The sequence below is a fragment of the Lepidochelys olivacea genome, assembly GCF_965140295.1.
Source record: "Lepidochelys olivacea isolate rLepOli2 genome assembly, chromosome: 6".
NCBI classification, from domain to species: Eukaryota; Metazoa; Chordata; order Testudines; family Cheloniidae; genus Lepidochelys; species Lepidochelys olivacea.
In genome coordinates this window covers 82897824-82923432 of record NC_140416.1, presented here as the reverse complement: position 1 = coordinate 82923432, position 25609 = coordinate 82897824, and the positions used below count along the sequence as shown (strand labels likewise).

Genomic DNA, 25609 nt, shown 5'->3' with positions numbered 1-25609 from the left:
TTATTATTGGCTCATTGGGTTTTTTGCACACACAAGTTAGGCACTCACAAAATGAAGGCCCTAGAATTCTCTGCACTGAGCATTTTTTTGGTACAGCTATAAATACTGGAAGAATGGGTTCAATTATTTTTTAATATTACTTTTGAATTATTTTAATAAAGGAGGTAATTTCTAATCAAAACATTGTAACTTGAATACTTTCAATAAACTAAAGTGCATTTTCTAAAAAGAAATATACTTTTAAAAAATATTTATATACTTCATAATATTTAGACATTTTAAATTTGATTATTTGTGAACTATTTCCCTGAATATTGACATTTGTAAATGTGTGATAACTGCTTGTTGTGAATAAGGAAACGTTATTAGATTGTAAAATACTTTATAATTCTTCAATTAATAGAATGTGACAAGAAGAGGGAGCAGTCCTGGCAGCCTGGAAGTTCCAAAAGACCTTCCTGATATATTAAACAAGCAGAGCCAAATGCGCCCTATAGATGATCCAGGTGTGCCTTCTGAATGGACATCTCCTGCCAGTGCAGGAAGCAGTGACTTGATCAGTTCAGATAGCCATTCTGACTCATTCAGTGCTTTCCAGTATGATGGCCGCAAATTTGAAAGCAAGTATATTTTTCCGAAAGTAGTAGTGTTTTTTATCTGTGTATTTATTTCCATTTTAAAATAAGTTGTATACAGCTGCCTCATGAAGAGGATTTCATATGAACATCCATTGATGTTATCAGTAGTTTAGTTAGTGAAGTAATATAGTTCTTGAAACATGCAGTAATTCTTATTAAAATAGCTTTATTCACTATTTGTATTGTAGTACAGCCCAAAGCAGAAATGGAGCCTTACTGTGTAATGTGTTGAACAACCTCCCTCCCCCTAAAACACCACACGACATACCTAGGAAGATATGGTCCGTACACTGACACATCTTCATGCATTCATTTTGGAAGTCTTTTTTTACTTCCTCGAAACATCGGTTTAAATATAAAAAAGTAAAACCTTTCTTAGTATAGCAATCTATTTGACTATGTAGTTAGGAATAGTGAAGCAAAATACTACCTGATAAGACATAGGTAATTATTAAACCATTTTTTTTGCATTTTTTTATTCATGCCACTCCCATTCTTGTTAATGGAAAGAGGCTTCAGGTGTCACTGAGGACTATGACTTCACAGCTTGTACAAGCGAGATGTGATGGGTTTTCTTTGGAAAATCTACGTAAAGCATGGGAATTAATTATTCACTTTAGAAGTTAAATAACTACCAGATAAAACCTGTGCTGTCTTACTGGTGTACTTTGTAAAGTGTAAAAAAGCCAAAAATGGGTGAGAACTTTAAAATTACAAAGAGAGATTGTGAATCTCAGTAATGATTGAACCTGGTGATGCTTACAACAAAAAGAGCCCTAAACAATGCTTGTAGCTGTTCCATTGCTTTACACTGATTCAACAGACATTGTAGGCTTCAGAGCGACACGTGGAATGACAATCCTGGAATCTTACTGTATAGCCTTAACTATAGCAGAGCAACAAAAGCTATGTTGGCCAAACTGATTTGAGCATGAAATTTTGTCTTCAGCGTTAAATCTAAAATTCAGGATACAAAACAATCAATTTAGTGCTATTTGCAGAAAACTGTCATTTGCCATAATATTATCAATTAAAGTTAATACTTAAATGTTTGTCTTTTAGGCACCATAGGGCTTGTTTACGTGGAGACTTAGTGCTCGGCAAGCCAGGATGTAAATCTACATTGCACAGCATGCTGTGTGGACCATACTATGATGCCCTAAAATTTCTGTAGTACTTCGAGTGCACTGTGGAACTTTCAGTACACAGTAGCAGAATCCACATGGCCAGTTAGCACTGGGCAAACTGGTGTGGCATATATTCACACCCTGGTTTGCTGCATACTGTCTCCATGTAGAAAAGCCATCAGTGTTGTTGAGAGGAGATTCCATAATTTGTGCATTATATTATACCTAAATGGTGAGAACGAAGTAAAAATATTTGACCTTGCCAACTAAATAGAATTGCAATAGCGGTGTGTTTTACATAAATCAGTTTTGTGACTGAAACTGGAGAATCATTTGACATAGTAAATGGTTTCCTACTTAAATGGGTGGATTTTGGAGTAATTTTCTTGAGCTGTTTGTTGTTAACATAAAGGGGTGTATACATTTTTACATAGGCCATTTTGGAAGTGTCTTTGGTTGGCAATGTTCTTTAAGTTCGTGTTCATCAACAATGGTTTAATTAACCACATAGCTCTTTCCTTACTATAGATTTCAGTTTTGGCACTGATGCTGGGACACCAGCTTCCAGTGAGATTGATGCAATTTCAGGACATCAACACAGTGCCGAGGAACAGGAAGTGGCTAGTCTAACTACACTCCACATTGATTCTGAAACAAGCAGTCTTAACCAGCAACCATTGTCTGCTGAAGCTACAACTATTACTGGTAAAGTCGTTGTAAAAATAAATATATTTTAATTTCAAATATTTTCCTATTTATGCTGAAGAATACAGGTAGCAACTTTGCAATTTAGTATATTTTCTGTGTGCAGTGATATTTGAAATTCAGGTATTGTGTTTATTGAAATCCTTATGAAAACTGAGTGAAATAACATGACTAGGAAAAACTTGCTGTTGACTTACATGATCAGCAAATATTGACATAGAGTGCTACGTATATGTTTACTCTTCTCTGGAAAAACTGACAGATTTATCATGTGCAAAACTGTGAGCACGTAATATACTGTATCTCACCGATGAAGTGTTACCAACTACTTTTATCATTACTAGAAAAACAACTCATTTTTTTATATAAATAACTCTTTAAAGTACTCTGGTATACAGTACTTTTTCAGATCAACTTACAGCTACATCATGGGATGCCTGAGACACTCCTGTCTCTTAACGTTCTCTCGGTGTGATTTGTTATGGAGCTTGATGCTTTTGATATGTAAAACGTTAACATATGTGCTGCATACAATCCATGTTCATTTGAATGTTGAGTTATTACATTTTTCTCTTCTCCCCACCCTTTTTAACATGGTAAAAATCAACCTCTTAAGAACTAGATTGTGAGCCTAAAGTGAGCAGACTCCCTTTTGTAGGAAAGAAGCTTCTCCAAGGTGCGTCCTGAGGAGGTGTCTGTTGAGTTTACTAGGGCCAGGATTTATGGATTCCACAGCCAGGTTCACATCCCTTGTACTCTAGCTGTTTTGTATAATGCTGTGCTAGTTGCAAGCCAAGGATCAAACACGCTTGCTACTTTGAAGTTTCTTCTTTGTGACAGGACATCTGTACCCTGGGCTGTTGGGGGGAGGGAGGGGGGGGGTCCTATAACAAGTCAAACGCCTGCATTTTCAGACATATTGAAGACATCTCTACTTTTGGCAGATGAGCCATAGAAATACTCTATTTTCCTTTCCTGAAGCTATCTTTATACTCAGAGAAGCATGGTATTAGCTTCCTTAGACATTTTTTTCTTAGTTCCCTCCATATTTATAAACTGAAGTGGCTTTGTTCAGTTGTACTCTTGCAGTCTTAATTCTTTCTTTGGCATGGAAGTGTTATGAGGATTAATCTTACTGCCCTTGTTTCCTTGAAATTGTTGACATTTTGGATATTTGTTGGGCCAACATTTCAGGAATAGGCAATTTTTGTTTGTCAGAGATAGTTATTTTTGTTGTTTTTAGCTCTGCTTTCCAGTTTCTTAGTGGGAAATTTTCTTACCGGAAAATTAACAGGAAATGAATGAGTTTGTCAATTATTGTTCATTCAGTTGCATTAGAGCAAAGTGATTCTGCAGTACGCTTTGTAAGAATTAGAGGCAACTGTGAAGGAGTATCCTTCAGTTTTCTCAAAAGAACCCAATGGCTTATCATATTCTGCATAATTAATCTGCCCCTTCCTTTCCAACTCCTATACAGAATTGTTTTGGTCACTATATCTTTCTATGTGGAGAGAGCAGAAAACAGGAGAAGAAATAAAATAAAGTTTATTTTAAGAGGTTTTAAATACAGTACTTAATGTACTCTCTTCCCCATGCCTCCCTCGCACTAAAATAAGTATTTTCTGCTTCTGTGTGGAAAGTTGTACATGTCCTTTTTGGAGAAGTCCTGGAGCTTATTAGCTTGAAATGTGCATTTTAAATAAGGTCTGAGGAAAAGATGGAGAACAAGCAATCAGTAGCTAATAAAAATCCTTTACCTTTTAACTACCAGAGGGAAACAGTTGCAGAGCAGTGCAGAAAGGGGGAAAAATACTTCCCCATGGTATATCAGTGGTGTTCTTCAGACTTTTTTTATTTAATGTCCACTTTCGTGAACTGCTACTATCTTTTTATTATAAGGGCATTAATTATAATTCCATATTTAAAGTTGTGTTGAGGTTTTCACTTGAAGCAGGATAGAAATCCCAGTATTTCATAATTGAGCAATTTAATGTAGTTTCCTGATTTAACATAATTACTGTTCAGACAACAATTGAATTTACTTTAATGCTTTCTGGATATGATCAATCTAACTTTTCAAGAGAGAACAATTAATTAAAAATCATTGTTTTGAAAGTTAGCCTTATCTTTCTTTCTTTTTTTTTTTTTTTGTTCTGGTAGCTAAATTAGTTACTTTTGGAACTTCACATACATACATGTTTATCTTGACATCTCAAATATAGGCTACATTTGTCTAAATTTTAAAATTCAGAAGTTTCAGCCTTTTCATTGTAACAACTTTATGCTTAGGGAAGCACATGATTTAACCACTGATCTCCCATGTTCTCTGCTACTTTACTAAATAAGCTGCCTGAGCTCTGCTGCTTATGGGGATCTCTAGCCAGCCCCTGACTCAGAGGCAAGGTGAACTGTGAGGCAAGAGAAGCAGAAACCTGCTCTCCTTTCCCAGGCCTGCTGATAATGGAGACCTGACAAGGATACCAAGAAATAATAAAATATCAGGAGGTGTCTTTGCAGCATTGCTTCCCCAGCACAGAATTTTACTTCCCTTGGTAGTTGAAGGAATAAGAATTTTCATTTAACTACAGTTTGCTTGTTCTTTGAATTTTCTCTGGCCCTATTTTTCACATTCAGGGATTTGGGCACCAATTAAATCATGACTTAAGCATATATGTAAAATCTATACCTGTTGAGAAAAATATTCACTTCAGTAGGACTTAAACACATGCTTAAATGCTTTTACTGAATTGGGATCTTGGTGAAGGAAGGTGGGAAGAAACTTGTTTGGCTGAGAACACTGAAAGTATTATCAGAGAAAATAAGTACTTTAAAACTATTTGTACTTAATGTAGACATTTGCCAATTAATCCATTTACATATTTTGGTATCAGGTTATCACTTGACTGATGACTTCTTTCACAGCACTATTCACATGGACATCTGCTTGTTGTGTATTTCTTTTCTTGGCCAAATATGATTATAAAAAGAGCTCAGGTTTTTTTAATGTTATGTTTAGAAAGCTTTTCAGAAGTTCTAAGAAATAGAAAAGATTTTTAAGGTAACTTTTAAAAAATTGCATTTACAGGCTCTGAAAGTGCTTCTCCAGTCCAGTCTGCTCTTGGATCCCGATCACAGACACCTTCTCCTGCCACTCTGAATGCAGATCATATTGAGCAGAAGGATCTGCAGCTGGATGAGAAGCTCCACCACTCAGTTTTACAGACGCCAGATGACCTAGGCAATATCTGGAATAGAAAACTTTAAAATTGTTCTTTCTTTTTCAATGCAATATAATTAATAGCTAATATCCCTTCAGTATGGAACAGTCTCATACAAGGCTTTTATATTAATTTACATTGATAGATTTTGAAATTTTTGAATGAAAATAAGTTCCTTAAAGTTACAGAAAGCCCTGTGTTTTTTGTATATCACAGCAGGTGCTCATCAGTGGATTATTTGGATTATCAGTCCAAAAAACCTTTTAATGGTTCTTTTTATGTTTAAAATCGCAGCAGTTCAATTTAATGTGCAGAATTATCCAGAACTGCATCTTCACTAATACATAAGTAATGAATCATCATTACATTTATATGATGCTATAATGTAATATTAGAATATCTGTTGTTTTTCTCTTCTGATTTATACAAACTCTTAGTTGGGGATAAATGGTACCCATTTAATCGTGTGGCACACTTGCTTTGTTGAAATGTTTGGAAGTCTAGAAATTGATAGTTTATGGAAAGGTAACTTTTTCTCTGACCCTATGTGGATCAACTATACCTAACTGCCAAACTTCATGCACAACAAACCCTTAACTACTATGGTGTAAATGCAGTAAAGGTATATAGAGAATATCTACCCTATTGTACATAGCTGCATTTTCCTCCCACATATCATAGATGAACCACTGACCCAAATTCCAGACCCTCCTCTACAACTCACTTACAGACAGAAATAAATATATATATCCTTTTATTTTATCTTAATAGTGTTTTCTCATAGCCACTATGTGCCAGATTTTTTTAAAAAGCGCAGTATCCAGTTGGGGCCAGATTTTCAAGAGAACGCAGATCCTATTTAGGCATCTAAATAAGTGGCCAGATTTTCAGAAGAGTTCAATATGTTCTGGTGCTGTGAAATGTTTTGAAAATCTGACCATAAGTGTCACAATTGGAGCTGTGGTGCGCCAACACTTTTGACGGTCTCGTCCTTATATAATTGCCTAAATGTGAACTGAGTAGAGAGGATTGGAAATTTTTTGATGGAACATATTTCTGTCAAAAAATGCAAACTTGTCAAAATCAAAACATTCCGTGGGAACATGTTGATTTTCACAAAATCCCAATGGAAATCAAGCACGTTTCTTTCAAAATCCAGTGTTTGCTCAGGGGTTCTAGGCTTTTGGCTAAGTCCTGGAAGCCCTGACTCTCCCCACATGCCAGGCTACTCAAGGCTCTGGCCAGCTTGGAGAGCCTCAGAAATGTTTTGAAAGGGTGGAAATTTTTTAACTTTTTCAAAACACAGTTTTGGAATTCCCATTCTGCAGGAAATTTCAAAATTTTATTTTTTTCCATTTCAGAGCATTGTTTAGTTAGTTTATGAAATTGTGGAAATTCTGGTTTCCAGCCAGCTCCAGTGTGGGGTGGGGTTGGGTGTTTTTGTTTAAAATATGTCTCCAGTTGTGTGTGCTGAGCACTTTAAAATCCTAGGTATTTTGAAAAACTAATCCTATGTATCAAAAATTCAAATCTAACCTCATTCGCTCTCCAAAAAATATATCCTCTGTTTGTAATGCTCAAATAAGAGTTTAGATACTGTACCATAAAATATTACATATGGATGGCAGCTGAGATATGGGATAATAGTGAAGTGTGTTTTTTTTGTTTTTGGAGAAACTACAGCATTGACTATCCTGACTTTCAAGCGCTTGTGCATAATATTTATAATTGACAGTTTTTAATGTTTAATATCAGTTGATAGATATTTACCATTCTTAACTTATTTAGGCTTTTGGGGGGGGGCTAAGAAAAGCAGATAAACTATCTGCCAGCTGGAAAAGTAAGTTTTGTTTGCTCTACTTTGAAGTGGAGAGAACTGCATCTTGTCTGATGCTTTCAGGCTCCTGGGCTGAGTTACTGAATATTGCCACCTCACTAGCTGACTAAGGAGGGACTAGTAGCAAGATACAGCAGTTCACACTTTCTTCTCTGTTCTCTTCCCTAATTTGCAAGTAAGAGTCGATCGTGGTAAATGCTAAAGAAAAAGGTCCAACAGCTTTAGTGAGTAAGATTTAAAGCCAAAAGCTAATTTTCTGACGATCCTTTGCACAGGGAATGTTGGAGATTTGCATCTTCATTGAAGCAAAAGCATAAATGTCTTTAGTAAGGAAGAGTAGACTGGTGTAGTTAATTTAATAGCAAGATCAGATGACACAGTGCTAAGGTGGCCAGCTCTATAAGAAATATCTTTATTGTACTTACTCTACATACATGCCTTCTCCATTTATTACTTGTTTTAAGGAAACTATTCAGGATTTAAATATAAGACCTTATCCTACTTTACCAAAGGTCATTCTTATTGTATGTTTTTTCTCCTATTACAGAAACTAGTGAATTCCCATCAGAATGTTGCAGTGTGATGGCAGGGGGCACCCTTACAGGATGGCATGCAGATGTTGCTACTGTAATGTGGAGACGAATGCTAGGGATTTTGGGAGATGTAAACACCATTATGGACCCTGAAATTCATGCGCAAGTTTTTGATTACTTGTGTGAACTCTGGCAGAACCTGGCTAAGGTACAAGAACCTTCTCTATAAACCAGCTTGATAGGGCAAGAGCTTGAGAATGGATCAAAAACTATAAATTTCTGACATACTGCCTCTGTGTTCTTAAATAATTACAGATCAGAGATAATCTTGGTATTTCAGCTGATAACTTGACTTCACCCTCTCCACCAGTTTTAATTCCACCACTGAGAATTCTAACTCCATGGCTTTTCAAGGTAAATACAATAAACCATTCAGTAGATAAGAGACATTCATATAATATAGAACAATGCTAATATTAACCTGTTACTTCATTTGTGTAATAAGTACTTTTTTTGTAAAAAACTGTAGGCAACCATGTTGACTGATAAATACAAACAAGGCAAGCTACATGCTTATAAGCTTATTTGTAATACAATGAAGCGAAGACAAGATGTTTCCCCAAACAGGGATTTTTTAACTCATTTTTACAATATAATGCACTGTGGACTTCTTCATGTTGATCAGGTAAGTAGATTTTTTATATATTTTTTTAAATTCAGATGAGGATGTACAGTATAACTGAAATGGAGTCACTTCTCTATCAGAAAATACTGGGTGGATTTTCAATTAAAATAAGTTGGTAATTAAAAATCAGTACTTTGGCTTATATCCTATTGCTGAGCAATTGCCTTGGTAAATCATGCTCATAGTAATGAGCACAATCATAATCTGCTATACACATTTGTGCAGGGGTGTAAGGAGGCAGAAGGTGCCCCTTTTTTCATCTGCACAGGCTGTGCTATCCATATTAAAGGTTGCAGCATGGAGGAAGGAGAAACAAGCAACTTATGGGAGACTTCCCTTCCTCCCTTCACTGCACCAACCTTTGCAGTTGGGCTGGTGGGAAAGTAATTGTGCCAAGTACAAAGTTGGCTCAGATTGCTACTTCCCTTCCCTCCCATCCCAGGAGCAAAGTAGGAACAAAGGACCATATTGGCTCTGAGTCACAACATGGTCCTTGGTTGGTGCAATTACATGCTGCGCCATACCTAGTGCTTGTAGTTAAACAAATCTATCTTCGTATACATAGTAGAAATCTTCACTGTACTTCGATAGAAATAATTAGCTCATTTTCACAGTATTAACTTCCATTTGATAGGTAGTATTGTCCGTAATTTTCAGTGGAGGAACCTTTTATGAAAAGGTTAAGTGACTGTCAGAGCTGGGTTGAGACCCCTGGTGCTGCCAGCTCCCCATTCTATATATAGACCACATCGCTGACCCAGGGAAAGCATACCGTACAAAAGGAAACTGTTAACAAAGCATACATCATATTAACTTATTCAAATGCATAAAGAAAGTATGATCTTTGCCCAAGATACCATTGTCCTGTTTGCATATGGTAATCCAAGCCAATTTAGAATGCTGGTTTTGTTGGAGTATTTTTTTAAAACTTGAAGTGATTAGCATCTTTTTTTTCTTTCTTTCTTTTTCTGGTCAGGATCCCTTCAGTGAAGGTCAAGCTTTTTCCTTATACCTGTCAGATCGGTAATATAGGCAAACTCCCACTCTTCAAGTACTTGCTCATGTCAATTCCATTGTAAGTGTGCACACGCCCACATGCATGGCCATCTGAGATTTTTGCCTTAGCGGTATCCATAGGGCTGGTTGTGTCACCCCCTTGAGTGCTGCGCTCATACGCTGGTATATCAGGCACTGCCAGCTCTATGCCCTCTTGGTTCTTTCTTGACATCTCTGACTAAGGGGCAGGAGGATGGGTAATGGAATGGACATGAGCAACACATCCTTGAAGAACGAAAAAGTGGGTAACTGTTAGGTTTTTTTTACAAACAAATGAAGGCCTATGAGCTGATCAGAGTGAAGACTGAATTCTTTCCGAAAAAGTAGGTAGGAGAAGTTAAAGATCAGATTTGATTTTTATTAGCAGTCTTTCAGTCAAATAAAAATTTTTCATTCTGGAGCTATTAGAGAAGTGTAAGTAGGAGCTTACAAATCCAAAACATTTTGGTACTTTTTCTGAGTTTCACCAGTAACACAATCCTACCTCCATTGGAGTCAGTTACAGTTTTGCCAGTGACTTTGGTAGGAGCAATATCAAGCCCCATACCTCTCTGAAAATACTGGAAGAAGCAATCTTGCAGAGTTAAATGTAGTTGATAATTAGTTGAGAGGTGTAAAGAAATTGAAGGCAAAATACTGCCGTGAAAATCATCTTCATCCCTTGCCACTCAGACCACATCATTCCTTTGTTTGAACTTGTTTTCCAGTTTCCTCTTTTCTGACCTCACTTTTAATCTTCTGATTTTGTCGCTATCTGAGTGTTTTCAATGTAATTTAGATTTAATTCCTCGGGGCAGTCTTCATTTGCCTGTAAAATGGCATAGAAACCTCTGGTGCTATGTAACTATAATACGTGTGAACAGTGAGTCCAGGCTACAGCAGACAGCTATACGTTTTTGGTTATTTTGCTTCTTGTAGAGAGATGTAAGTTCCAGTAGTTTCTCTTGCTCACAAAGCAATCTAATAACTAATTTAGAAAAGTTCTGGTAAGAGAGTGCCTAGTCAGCATAATTTTCAAGACCTTGTTGTAGTAATTAATACAACCAAGGGTATGTCTACACTACAAAATTAGGTCAAATTTCTAGAAGTCGGTTTTGTAGAAAGCGTTTTTATACAGTCGATTGTGTGTCCCCCCACACAAATGCTCTAAGTGCATGTAGTCAGTGGAGTGTGTCCACAGTACCGAGGCAACTGTCGACTTCTGGAGCGTTGCACTGTGGGTAGCTATCCCACAGTTCCCGCAGTCTCCGCCGCCCATTTGAATTCTGGGTAGAAATCCCAGTGCCTGATGGGGCTAAAACATTGTCGCGGGTGGTTCTGGGTACATATCGTCAGGCCACCGTTCCCTCCCACCCTCCGTGAAAGCAAGGGCAGACAATCGTTTTGCGCCTTTTTTCTTGAGTTACCTGTGCAGACGCCATACCACGGCAAGCATGGAGCCCGCTCAGATCACTTTGGCCATTAGGAGCACATTAAACACCACGTGCATTATCCAGCAGTATATGCAGCACCAGAACCTGGCAAAGCGAAACCAGGTGAGTAGGTGACGTCAACGCGGTGACGAGAGTGATGAGGACATGGACACAGACTTCTCTGAAAGCACGGGCCCTGGCAATGTGGGCATCATGGTGCTAATGGGGCAGGCTCATGCGGTGGAACGCCGATTCTGGGCCGAGGAAACAAGCACAGACTGGTGGGACCACATAGTGTTGGAGGTCTGGGACGATTCCCAGTGGCTGCAAAACTTCGACATGCGTAAGGGCACTTTCATGGAACTTTGTGACTTGCTTTCTCCTGCCCTGAGGTGCAAGAATACCAAGATGAAAGCAGCCCTCACGGTTTAGAAGCGAGTGGCAATAGCCCTGTGAAAGCTTGCAATGCCAGACAGCTACCAGTTAGTCGGGAATCAATTTGGAGTGGGTAAATCTACTGTGGGGGCTGCTGTGATGCAAATAGCCAACGCAATCAAAGATCTGCTGCTATCCAGGGTAGTGACCCTGGGAAATGTGCAGGTCATAGTGGATGGCTTTGCTGCAATGGGATTCCCTAACTGTGGTGGGGCCATAGACGGAACCCATATCCCTATCTTGGCACCGGAGCACCAAGCCGGCGAGTACATAAACCGCAAGGGGTACTTTTCAATAGTGCTGCAAGCACTGGTGGATCACAAGGGACGTTTCACCAACATCAACGTGGCATGGCCGGGAAAGATACATGATGCTCGCATCTTCAGGAACTCTGGTCTGTTTCAAAAGCTACAAGAAGGGACTTTCTTCCCAGACCAGAAAATAACCTTTGGGGATGTTGAAATGCCTACAGTTATCCTTGGGGACCCAGCCTACCCCTTAATGCCCTGGCACCTGAAGCCCTACACAGGCACCCTGGACAGTAGTCAGGATCTGTTCAGCTATAGACTGAGCAAGTGCAGAATGGTGGTAGAATGTGCATTTGGATGTTTAAAAGCGCACTGGCGCAGTTTACTGACTCGGTTAGCCTCAGCAAAACCAATATCCCCACTGTTATTACTGCTTGCTGTGAGATATCTGTGAGAGTAAGGGGGAGACGTTTATGGTGGGGTGGGAGGCTGAGGCAAATCGCCTGTCTGCTGGTTCTGCACAGCCAGACACCAGGGCGGTTAGAAGAGCACAGGAGGGTGCGGTGCGCATCAGAGAAGCTTTGAAAACCAGTTTCATGACTGTCCAGTCTACGGTGTGAAAGTTCTGTTTGTTTCTCCTTGATGAAACCCCCGGCCCCTTGCTTCACTCTACTTCCCTGTAAGCTAACCACCCTCCCCTCCTCCCTTCGATCACCACTTGCAGAGGCAATAAAGTCATTGTTGCTTCACATTCATACATTCTTTATTAATTCATCACACAAATAGGGGGATAACTGCCAAGGTATCCCAGGAGGGATGGTGGAGGAGGGAAGGACAAGGCCACACAGCACTTGAAAAGTTTAAAATTTATTGAATGCCAGCCTTCTGTTGCTTGGGCAATCCTCTGGGGTGGAGTGGCTGGGTGGCCAGAGCCCCCCCACTGCATTCTTGGGCGTCTGGGTGAGGAGGCTATGGAACTTGGGGAAGAGGGCGGTTGGTTACACAGGGGCTGTAGCGGCGGTCTGTGCTCCAGCGGCCTTTCCTGCAGCTCAGCCATATGCTGGAGCATATTAGTTTGATCCTCCAGCAGCCTCAGCATTGAATCCTGCCTCCAGTCATCACACTGCTGCCACCTTTCAGCTTCAGCCCTCTCTTCAGCCCGCCACCTCTTCTCCCGGTCATTTTGTGCTTTCCTGCACTCTGACATTGTCTGCCTCCATGCATTCGTCTGTGTTCTGTCAGTGTGGGAGGACAGCATGAGCTCAGAGAACATTTCATTGCGAATGCGTTTTTTTTCGCCTTCTAATCTTCACTAGCCTCTGGGAAGGAGAAGATCCTGTTATCCTTGAAACACATGCAGCTGGTGGAGAAAAAAAAAGGGACAGTGATATTTAAAAAGTCACATTTTCTAGAACAATGGGTACACTCTTTCATGGTAAACCTTGCTGTTAACATTACATACATAGCTCATGTGCTTTCCTTCCAAGGTCGCATTTTGCCTCCCCCCGGTACCTGGCTAGCCTCTCCCCCCTCCCCGTGGCTAACAGCCCAGCAGGAACGGGCACCTCTGAATGTCCCCTTAAGAAAAGCACCCTATTTCAACCAGGTGACATGAATGATCACACTCTCCTGAGGATAACACAGAGAGAGAAAGAACTGATGTTGTTTGAACGCCAGCAAACATACACTGCAATGCTTTGTTCTACAATGATTCCCGAGTACATGCTACTGGCCTGGTGTGGTAAAGTGTCCTACCATGGTGGACGGAATAAGGCTGCCCTCCCCAGAAACCTTTTGCAAAGGCTTTGGGAGTATATCCAGGAGAACCACGAATGCCAGGGCAAATTAATCATTAAACATGCTTGCTTTTAAACCATGTATGCTATTTTAAAAGGTACTCTCACCAGAGGACCCTTATCCGCCTGGCGGGTCTGGGAGGCAGCCTTGGGTGGGTTCGGGGGTACTAGCTCCAGGTCCAGGGTGAGAAACAGTTCCTGGCTGTTGGGAAAACCGGTTTCTCCACTTGCTTGCTGTGAGCTATCTACAACCTCATCATCATCATCTTCATCGTTCCCAGACCTGCTTCGATGTTGCCTCCATCTCCATTGAAGGAGTCAAACAACACGGCTGGGGTAGTGGTGGCTGAACCCCCTAAAATGGCATGCAACTCATCATAGAAGCGGCATGTTTTGGGCTCTGACCCAGAGCGGCCGTTCGCCTCTCTGGTTTTCTGGTAGGCTTGCCTCAGCTCCTTAAGTTTCACGCGGCACTGCTTCGGGTCCCTGTTATGGCCTCTGTCCTTCATGCCCTGGGAGATTTTGACAAAGGTTTTGGCATTTCGAAAACTGGAACGTAGTTCTGATAGCACGTATTCCTCTCCCCATACAGCGATCAGATCCCATACCTCCCTTTCGGTCCATGCTGGAGCTCTTTTACTCTTCTGGGACTCTATCATGGTCACCTCTGCTGCTGAGCTCTGCATGGTCACCTGCAGCTTGCCACGCTGGCCAAACAGGAAATTGAAATTCAAAAGTTCGCGGGCCTTTTCCTGTCTACCTGCCCAGTCCATCTGAGTTGGGAGCACTGTCCAGAGCAGTCACAATGGAGCACTCTGTGATACCTCCCCGAGGCCAATACCGTCTAATTGTGGCTACAGTCTGAGGCACTGCTACCCCATGGTGAGAGTCAATGGCTGCCTTGCCTAGCAGCTACAGTTCAAGATAATATCACCCAATGGTGAGAGTGAACGGTCACATTGCCTAGTGACTACAGTATGGATGGGGAAGGAGTAGGGGAACCCAAGCCCACCTTGCTCCACTGTGTTCTGACTTCAAAATAATTGTCATACGGGTGACTTAGGGACTGGCACCCTTACTCCAGTTCCCTGAGTCATTTCCTACCCCCAACTTCTGCTGTTCTGAGTGCCACTGATCTGCCTTGGGATCCCACTTGATGTCCTCTCAGGTCTGTCTGTGGAGCACCTTTTCCTGCTGGCAGTGACTCATCACCCGCAGTCCCTGTAGTTGAAGGTCTGCAGTGGCTTAGCTGTGAGGCCCAGTCCTGGCTTCTTGGAGCCCTGTACAGGAGGCTGCTGCACCCAACTGCTCTCCTGCTCCATCTGCTCAGACTGAACTGAGCTGCTCCCTTTTGAATGCTCCCTCCACTGGGAGCATGCCCAGCTGAGGTGAGGGAGCAAAGCTTCCTGCATCCATAGAAGCTCCCTAACCCTCTCCTCCTCAGTGTGGGGTTGGTAAAACCCATCACAGTAAGGAAGATGTTAGTTCTGGTAAACCTATTCAAATCACAATCTTCCTATGAGTGATTTAGCAGTGATCTTACATTTTTACAAAAGGAACCTATCTACATTTTTTTCATATATTGTGCTGCTTTTGATTACCTTTCTTTTCCTCTGTCTTAATTTCTCTTTCCCTCATTCCCTGATGCTATTTCTGCCTTATTGAGATATCACTTGTGAGCTTTGTAAAAAATGAAATTTCACTTGTTCCTGTGCAACAGCAAAACGGTTCATTTCCAATCTTAGGTCTTCCATATGACAGAAGAACTTTGAAATTATCTTCACAAAGTAAACAGAAGGCTGAAGAAATATTAAAGCAATTATATGCTACAGTATTTAGAGTCTTTTTAACTATTATTCAGTGTTGCCATCCAAGTGTTCAAAAGTCATGGGTCAGGCCCCAAAGTCCATAGGATTTAAAAAAAAAAATTGGCAGTTTTTTCTTGTTTCTGAGCCTTTAGGACACACGTGGGTCATGGTTTCAAGCTTTTCTCCACACCCATGAAGTCTATAAACTTACTGTTTTATGAAAGCTGAGGTTCTCATGAAATAGGAGGACTCAGGAGAGCAGGGGGTGCTTTTTAGAAAAACACCAAATATTGTGAGACTGGGCAACACTGCTATTTTTTCAGAATTTACTGTATTTCCAGGTAACCGTTTAGTGTGATTCTTTAGCTGACAGTTGAAATCCTCTCCCTTAGCTGTGCTGTAGGAATTAAATGAAGTAAATTTTCCCCTTATGTTCTTCCTTTTAGAGAAAGGAAATATAGAACAGATCAGTTAGTGTTAAAATGCATGAAAGAAACTAAAGACATTTCGTGGCTTAAATTTTTTTCTTAGTGACTCATATCTGCGTGAGTAGATGCAGACATGTATTGCACTTAGGTGTATGCGTGGCCAGCGCTCCATAACCAGAGACTTTTGCCTAGCAGTACCCATAGAGGGGCGGCACCATTAGTTTTAGACTAGTTTATTGTATATACTCAGTGTTAGTGGTTAGTAGAGAGTGTTATTTGATAGTGTGCCCTGCTGATGCCCACACCAGAGTTTAAATGTCCTTCATGTGGAGGAGCGATCCCTAACAGTGACCCCCCCCCATGAGGTGCTTGCTTTGTCTTGGCAAGGCCCACCTTACAGAGCATTGTTCAATCTGTAGATCATTCAAGAAGTGTACTTGGGTGGCGCAGGGACCTTCCCCTCAAGCAGCATCTGCTTGAACAAGCCATGCATCCTCATCCAGTACTGAAGCCCTCCTCAGGCTGAAGATGGCCCTCAGGCTCTCATTCCAGAGCAAGTGCTTCTCCGAAGAGGCAAAGGAGCTGCTCTCCATTATTGGTGCCAAGGAAGAGGTCTCATAAGACCAATCAGGACTACTCCAGGTTGTGGGGCAACTCCTCTGCCTCACCCAAGAAAAGCACAGACCGGCATGGGACCAGTTCTGGCATGTGGGATGGCACAGATACCAAGTGGGAAGGGCATAAACCCTGTATCATTGACTACAGTGCCGGCCTCCAGGTCCCGAGGAGGGTGATGTCAGTACCAGTCTAGCAGACCTGCTCTACCTTTCCAGTCTGTCCTCACTGCTGGTCCAAGACTTTGCGATGCTCGCGCCTTCAGCAGCCCTCCAGTGGAGCGCCCCGCTGAACCTTTGTGCCCCTCAGCACTGCACCTAGACACTTCCTCCTGGTGGTGGGCATGGAGCTGGTACTGGAATCAGTGCGGGGGACATTGGAACTGGGGCGCTCTTTAGCTCTGCTACATTTGACACCTCGGCTGTTCCCATGGGGGCTCTCATCATCCTGGACATCGATGCATTTGGATGCTTTGGTATCACTGTTTGTTCCAGGACCAGTGCTGCCTGCGGCACTGACATGCTCGATACTGACAGCACTGCATTCATCGGGGGAGCTGATTCTTGCCGTGTTCTGGACAGTGGATGAATTGGACTTCCTATTGGCTCCCTCAGGCATTGCTCCACTCATGTCTCCGAGATCCAGGGGCTCTGATTCCAAGTCAGTTGTCATCCTCCTGCTACGCATCTCCTAATGAACTCTGGGGGCTGCCAATGGCCCAATGTGGCTCCCAGAATTGGCATGTGGCCAGGACAGAGGTCCTTCGCCAGGCTTCTACTGGTCACCAATGTCCTACCCATATCAGTGGCCACCTTGGACTCAGTGGGACATTCCTCGCTTGCAGAGATCCCACTCTTCATCTCATTCAAAGTTGAAGTCACCTGCCTGGTCAACGGTGGTGACTTTGGATCAGCCAAAAGCCCAGGCATCAGCTGTCTTCCTCCCTGAGAAGCCACCGGAGTCATCACTTCCAGATACATCTTTTTGGGGGGCGGGCGAGAGCCAATTTTTGCTCAGCCAAGACCCTCTTCCTCATTACTGGATGATGCCGTGCTGCCTGGTTCATCCTCCCCTTCTCTTCTGAAGGGCTTTAAGGTGTTCCAGGACCTTTTACTCCACATAGCCACATCACTGGGCATCCAGGCAGAGTTCCTTCAGGAGAGCACACAGAGACTGGTAGATATTCAGTCCACTGTCCCTGGGAGCATGGCAGCTTTTCACATGCCCACCATCAGCAAGTTAGGCACCTAGAGAATTTAGGCACCTCCAGGTTTAGGCAGCAACTGAGTGGGGGTTTTGAGATCTCAGTGGAGCTAAAATATTGGATTTAGGCATCTAAAGTAGCAGTTAGGTGTCTAAATCCCTTTGTGGATCTATCCCACAGAGGTTAAAGGCCTGAACAACTCTGCTCCCATGAAAGTCAATGGTAGAATTTTAATTGATTTGAATGGAGGCAGAATAAGACTTGATTAAGACGACAGTCAGCATGTAGCTAGGAATTGAACTGAAGAGACCTAACTTCCAGTTTTCCCCTCCTCTAACCACTAAACTACATTTTCTCTCCTACTGAATTGCAAATTTGCATGTTAACATTGATCATCAAGGTATGCTACAAAGTCTGTCTCTTAGAGAATTTTTTCAGAGAAGGATTATATTCTTTATTTGGATGTGAACTGGGGAGTTTTTTATACTTACTGTATCTTGTCCACATGCAGATTCATAGATTTAAACAATTCATAGATTCTTAGAGAAATCACAATATGTACCTTATGTGACAGGGTCGGGCCAGATGGCTACAGGAGAGTGATCCTATTGGGATCTGGGAAGTGGGCGGGCTTTCTGCTAAAGGATCCCCCCAGCCTAATAGGGGGATTTAATGGACCTGGACACCAAATAAATACGGGGGACAACTAATGAAATAACAGGGACAGGAGTGTGGTCAAAGGGTCAAACGAAGGGAACCGGCCGGGGACACCGAGCACAGAACCCCGGACAGTGCCCACTGCTCCTCAAAGGCGTCAAGGGAGTCAGTGGACACTGTACAGAGAAACTCTGCCCGGATATGTGAACAGACGGAGGATCAGCAATAGGCCCCACAGTCACAGGAGACTCCATCGGCCAACCTCCTCATCCTAGTTTTATAGATGACCATTTTAGCTAGGGCCAGGAGGAGGTTGACCAGGAGATCCTGTGACTTTGTGAAGCTGCGGATAGGGAGTGCATAAATAAGGTGAGGGGAAAAGTGCAACCAGAAACATAATAAAATATTCGTGAGGAGCCGGAATAGGGGCTGTAGCCTGGCACACTCCAAATGTGTGTGTGCCAGGGTTTCCCTCACGCCGCAAAAGGGGCAGGTGTCTGGAATAGGGGTGAACCACACCAAGTACACGCCCGTGCTCACGGCTCCATGAAGGAGCTGCCAACTGGTATCCCCGGCGGGCCTTGGGACCAAGGTGGAATATAGGCTGGCCCACTGGGGCTCCTTGCCCTTCAGAGGTGGCAGGAGGTCCCGCCATTTTGTATCGGTGTGGGACGTGAGGATGAGGACGTGAAGCATATGGAGCACGAGCGTGTATAGATGTTTCCTTGGCGCGGTCTGGAAGCAGACCAGCTGCAGCTAGTGCAGCCAGTTCATGGTGAAGGGGCGGGGGGGTCGGTTGAGTCCACGGGGCAGGGGCCCGATGGAAAGCTCCGGTGGTGCCTGCGGTGGAGGGTGGGCAGGGCGTGCTATCGTGCAGGACCCGGTCGAGGTAAACCCGAGCAGTGGGCGGCAAAGCAGCCCTCACCTCCTGAAGTACGCTCCGGGGAGTAGGAGGTCTGGAGAGCCCCATGCGCTGAGCGAGCGTCAGGGGATCTAGCCAGTCTCCCCGTTCGTAGTCCAGGAGTTCTCCGACTCTTGTGACTTCTGCCAGGACCAACCTCTGGCGCACCAAGGGGGACTCCGCCACCTGCACACGGAGCTGGGGTTGTGTAGCAGGGGCTCCGCGAGGAGATCTGCCCCCTCAGTGGGCACCACGGACCTGGTCGTTGAAAGCAGTTTCCAGGTCCGGAGGAGGTCCTGGTAGAAGACCGGCAGACCGGAGAGGTCTCGCAGAAGACCTCTTGGATGGAGATAAAGGAGCTGCCAGTTGCATCGGAGTCCTCGGAAGCAGTGCAGGAAGCCATGCGCCAGTATGCTCCACGCCGGACTACCTGCACCATAAAGGGGCCTCTGCAGGGCCTGGAGGCGGAAGACATGGACCTGAGTGTGCAGACACTTCAGGCCTTGCCCTCCCTCCTCCAGCAGTAGATGGAGAACTCCTGCAGGGACCCAGTGCAGTCTTGACCAAAAGAACTCCAGAATCGATGTCCGGAGGTTGGCCAGGAAACCCGGAGCTGGTACCAGTGTGTTGAGCCGGTACCAGAGCATGGACAGGACTAGTTGATTTAAAACCAGCTCTCTCCCTCGAAGAGAGAGGCGCCGGAATAGTTCTGTCCATTTCCGGAGCCGGTCTATCACCCTGCCCTCTAAATCGTGCCAGTTCTCCAGCGGAGAGGGATGTGTCACAGAAAGGTAAACGCCGAGATAGAGCAGCAGACCCGCGCTCCACTGGATGGCCTGAAGCGCGGGTGGGAGGGAGCTCGCCTGCCAGCCGTCCCCAACCACCAGGCCAGAGCTCTTGACCAAGTTGACCCGGGCGGAGGAGGTTGCCGAATAGATAGCCTTGCAAGCCTCCACCCGCGCCAAGTCGCCCAGGTCCTGGACCACGAGGAGCACATCATTGGCATACACCGACAGGACCAGCTGCAGCTCTGGCTCCCGCAGCACCAACCCTGTCAACCTCCTGCGGATGAGACAGAGGAAGGGCTCGATCGCCAGAGCATACAGCTGGCCCAAGAGGGGGCACCCCTGCCGTACTCCTTGCCTGAAGCTGACCGGTTCGGTCAGGGTCCAGTTGAGCCTGACCACACGCTCTCTCTGTGGAGGCGTACAGCACCCAGAGAAAACCCGCAAACTGGGATCGGAAGCCAAATGCTTGCAGAGTGCTCAGGAGATACCCGTGGTTCACCCTGTCAAATGCCTTCTCCTGATCCAAGGACAGGAGGGCGAACGACAGACCCTCCCTACACCCAAGTTCCAAAAGGTCCCGGACCAGATATAGGTTGTCAAAGATGCTGCGGCCCGGGACAGTGTAGGTCTGGTCTGGGTGGACCACGTCCGCCAGCACGGACCCTAGCCAGAGCGAGATTGCTTTTGCCGCAACTTTGTAGTCCGTGCTGAGGAGCAAGACGGGATGCCAATTTCGTAAATCGCGGAGGTCCCCTTTCTTTGGCAATAAGGCGAGCATGGCTCCCCTGCACGAAAGAGGGAGGACCCCGCTCTGCAAAGACTCGGCCCAGACGGTGACTAGGTCTGGGCCGAGGACGTCCCAGAACACGTGGTAGAACTCCACGATCAGCCTGTCCATGCCCGGAGATTTATTGGTGGGCATGCGATGGAGGGCTTCTGAGAACTCGGCCAGAGTGAGAGGCAGCTCTAGCCAGTCTCGGTCGCCCGCACTGACCTTAGGGAGCTCCTCACAGAGCACTCTGAAAGCGTTAGGATCGGTCGGATCTGGGGAGAAAAGGCTTGCGTAGAAGGCTCTCGCCCTCCTGCACGTCTCCACCAGATCCGTGATGGGGGTGCTGTCTTCTGCCAGAAGGCAGGTGACGTGTTTCTTGGTCCCCCTCCTCTTCTCCGGGGCATAGAAGAAGCAGGAGCTGCGATCCATCTCCTGAAGGAGACAGATGTGGGATCGAACAAAGGCGCTCCGGGCCCGATGATCTTCGAGGGCCCGGAGCTCCTCCCGCTTCTCCCGGCATGCTTCGCAGAGGGGCAGATCCTCAGGGCTGGCGGCCAGATGCCTCTCCAGCTCTAAGACCTCCCTTTCCAACTGCTCTATCGCCGCATCCCTCCATTGGCTGGCGCTCCAGGTATAGTCGTGGCAGAAAAGCCGGGCGCGCACCTTCCCCAGGTCCCACTACCACCGCGCTGAGGGAAAGGTACGCCGCTGCCCTCGCCAGGCCAGCCAGAACTCCCGGAAGGACGTCACAAAGCCCACATCCTCCAACAAGCTGTTGTTGAAATGCCAATAGGCCGTCCCTGGCCTCTCCGTGCAGAGGAAGGCCGTCATGGTGGCTAAACAATGGTCAGAGAATGGAGCCAGCTGGATGCTGGAGGAGTGTGCTCATGAAAGGTGGAAGCATGATAAATAAATGCGGTCCAGTTGGGAGTGGCGCGACCGATGGGCCTCCACCCGGACAAAGGTGAACGTGGAAATGTCATCTGGGTGGTGGTCGAGCCAGATGTCCACCAGGGAGTGATGTTCCACTATCTCCCGGAGGATGTCCGTGGCGGCCGGGCACTGCTCGGTCCGTGAGCGGTCCCGCTCCTCGAGTGTGGTGTTGAAGTCCCCTCCCAGGACCAGGCACTCATGAGGCTCCAGGGCGCCGAGGAAGGCGGACACCTGCTGATAGAATTGCAGCCGCTCCAGGCTCGATGTCGGGATATAGACGTTAACGAGGTTGACCACAAGCCCTTCCATACGGACCCGCAGGTGCAGCAGGCGGCCCGGCACAGCCTCGGTGACCCCCAGCACCTCGGGCCGGAGGTCGGGGGAGAACAGGGTTGCCACTCTAGCCATCTCACGGTTCGTAGGACTGAAGTAGACCCTGTCCCCCTAGTCCAGCCGCCAACTGTCTTCTGCAGCCGGATCCGTATGGGTTTCCTGCAGGAAAACCACAGAGTATCCCCCCTCCCAAAGGAAGCAGAGCACTTGGGACCTGCGGAGACCCATCCTACAGCCCCGGGTGTTCAATGTTACGATGACCAATGGTGCCATGAGGAGGGCTGGGGGGGATCCTCGCTGGCAGGGACGCTCGCGGCCCCCACTGGGCCATGCAGCAAACCGTGACCTACCCCGTAGGTGAGCAACGAGTTCTGGAAGCCGTGGACCTGCTGGTAGGCCGCGGCGGCCTGCTTCTCGGTCCTTTTACCCTCCCCCATAAGGGCCCTCGCGGCCCAGAGGATCTGATGAAAGTCCCCCCATTGCTGGAGAGCAAGCTGTACCTTGTTGCGGGAGTCACGGACATCTTCTAAAAACTCCTGCAGCTCTTCTCGCAGCGCATGGGGGGGTGGGATTACTGACTCCTGGTTATCCCCGGACCGGGCCCCTGGCACGGCCCCGTGGCCCACCGAGATGGTCAGGCAAGGTGCGGATCACCAACGTGGCGCCCGATGGGTTGGCACCAAGCGGCCCGCCTCGAACTCTGGGGCAGTAGGGGGCAGCGGAGGGAAGATAGCAGCCCCTAGTGGGTCGGGACAGGGAAACACAAAGACCGCTCCCTGGGGGTCATTTACCGCAAATGGGAAGGAGACAGCCCTAGGGGTGGCAGTAACATCACGGGAGGTGGAGGAGATAGGGACGGGGTCGGCATCAGGGGCAGGGCTGCAGTCCGGGACGGGATGGGGCAGAGGCAAGATTCTGAGCTTCAGAAGCCGAGCAACTGGGCGGTGGCACTTTTCGGTCAGGCTCAAGGGTTGGGGGGGGGTGGGAAGGGGGCTCTCAGCGATGCCGGGCTCAGGCTTTTTGGTGGGTTTGGCAGCCACGGCATCAGGAGGTGGACTGTCTTCTGTAGAGCCCCCGCCTGGGAAGGAGGTTGATTGCTCCACACCAATGAGGGGTGCCCCTGGTGGCTTGGGTCCCGGTCGCGTGCCACTGGCTGTCGCCGCAACAGGCTTGGTGGCCATCAGCGGGGTGCCTTCTGTGGCTGGGTTGATGGAGGAGTACAGGGGCTCCTCAGAGGTGGGACCCTCTGTTAGGGGGAGGAAGCATGGGGAGAGGGGGGCTAGAGTGAGGTCGCCCAGATCGAGGCCCGCTGGCAAAGTGTCGTCCTCCCCCTGGGCGACTGGGGTCAGACCCAGGGCCTCGGTCTCCTCATATATGGAGAGGAGATCGCTTTCCACCACCCCGGGTTTGTCCCCGCTGGCACCCAAAGTGACGGTCGCCTCGGGGCTCACAGGGGCTTCAGAGGGTACCAGGGCAGGATGGGCTCCCTGGAGGGGAGGGACTCCCGTGGAGGGGAGATACTACCTTCCGGTGCTGCCACGTCTTCCCCAGCTGGCACTGGTGGATGAAACACACCCATGGGCAAAGCGGAAGGCTCGGCATCAGTGCCACGCATCCTGGTCTTCCGGGGGGCCTCCGCATCAGATGGAAGGAGCAGAGCTTGAGCTTTCCGCTTGCCCCACTTCCCCTGTACTAAGGCCCAGTCCTCCATGGCATCATCTGGGGGCTGGCTCTCAGGGGTCAGGTCAGGGACTCAGGGGGGTAACAGTGGGGCAGCACGAGGGAGGGAAGATTCCCCCTTGGGCATGCCCTCTCCCATGCCTGGCGTTGTCCCTGCCGCATCCTCCTCCACAGGCCCTGCCAGATTGCGTGCAGTGGAGGCGGGACTCTCCTGCTCGTCTTGGCATAGTGGGGGAGGTGCCCCTTGGGCCCGAGCAGGAGGAGGGGTGGCTTCAGGCACCAGGCAGCCAGGGGCACTGGCAATGATGGGGCCGGCGCCCTGCCGGGGCTCAGGGGTCCCGGATGCGCCTCCTTGCCGGGCCAAGGGGCAGTCCCTCCAGACGTGCCCCATCGCCCGGCAGAGGTAGCACCGGGCCTCCCTCGTGGAGTAGTGCACCTGGTAACGGGCCCCCTGGTAGGGAACCAGGAATGACCTCTTGAGCGCCTCTCCCTCACGCGCCAACCTCGCCAACACCCACACATAGGTCTCTACTTGGGCCGAGGCGGGCACCAGGAGGCAACGGACGCCATGCTTCCTGGTCAAGGTCAGGAAGGGGCCCCAGCCGCTATAGATGGTAGAAGAGGCGGTGGGCGGGAAAGATGATGTAGCGGCAAGCAGGGGGGCTGCCGCCAGCTGGGCGTACGCCCTGGGAGCCGGAGGAGGGGCACCCACCGAGCTGGTGGAGGGAACAGCGGGGAGGGACGCTGCGGCCGGCGGTGGGGCTGCGGCAGTGGGGGCAGCCCTTGCCATGGAGGGCTTGGTCTTTTTTGTGGAGCCTTTACCCTTCTTTTTACCCTGGCCCTTGCTGCCGGCTGGGGGGCTTCCCCAAGGTCGGAGGGGGTGAGGGACATGGCAGTAGCGGAGGTCATCCCGGTGTCCACCGCTGCTGGTGCCCCAGCGGGGGCAGTAGCAGGTGGTTCGGCTGTGGCAGCGGAGGTAGAGGCTCGGGGGGGGCAATGGGGCGGCAGGTGGGGGGGCAGTGGGGTTTTCTGGAGGGGCCCCACCTGTCTCATTCCTCGCCATCATGAGCAGGGAGGGAAGAGGAGACACCGGAAGGAGGAGGGGAAAGAGGAAGCAGGTCGACCACTTTGTCCTGCGAGGCTGCAGGCAGGGGAGGAAGGTGCCAAAAGGGGTGGACTGGATGGGAGGGGAAAAAGGGACTAGGGGTCAGTTACCGACATAAGTTGGGATTCCAGCTCCTCTAGCTGCACTAGAGGAGGGGGGATACAACAGCATTGAGGGTGCAGTGAAGAGGGACTAAACTAAAATGTGGAGTGGCACAAGCGCATGGGAGGGGGAATGGGCGCACGGAGCAAGAGGCTAAGCGGGCTGGAGGTAGGACAGGAAAACCAAGGGGCTAGCTTCAGAGGCTGGGGCGGGGCAAACAAAACAAAGATTGCAGAGGGAAATGGGTGGGCAGACAAGCAAACTGAAGCTAAAAAGGGGGGCTGGGGCAAAAGGGGGAGCAAAAGGCTGCAAAGGGCAAATGGTGCAGGTAGCAAAGGGCAAAGCTGTGAGGTGGGCAGTCCGGGGGAGGCATGTGTGCCCACGTGCGCTTGCACAAAGAGTCTGTTTAGGCTGGCTGCTGCTTCTGGCCCAAATGGTGGAATCATTGCATGGCAAGCCAAGCAAGCAGCTGAGTCCAGAGGCAGGAGCTGAGGCAGATGGTAAACAGCCAGGGAAGGTGGTGGAGGGGTCAACGGTGGTGGTAGTGGTGGGAGTTGGGGAGGGGACACAGATGGATCGGGGGGCAGCTCCAC

The 25609-nt window shown here is 47.2% G+C and overlaps 1 protein-coding gene across 3 annotated transcripts in view; it reads left to right on the top strand.

The window, feature by feature from the left end:
• RALGAPA1 (Ral GTPase activating protein catalytic subunit alpha 1) overlaps positions 1-25609 on the top strand; it is a 235006-nt gene that overhangs the window by 88716 nt on the left and 120681 nt on the right. For all 3 annotated transcript variants that reach the window (XM_084632410.1, XM_084632409.1, XM_084632408.1), the window contains 6 exons: positions 404-620; positions 2294-2470; positions 5556-5708; positions 8073-8266; positions 8374-8472; positions 8588-8743. In XM_084632410.1, the coding sequence (XP_084488536.1) occupies positions 404-620; positions 2294-2470; positions 5556-5708; positions 8073-8266; positions 8374-8472; positions 8588-8743 (996 nt within the window). The remainder of the gene's footprint in view (positions 1-403; positions 621-2293; positions 2471-5555; positions 5709-8072; positions 8267-8373; positions 8473-8587; positions 8744-25609) is intronic.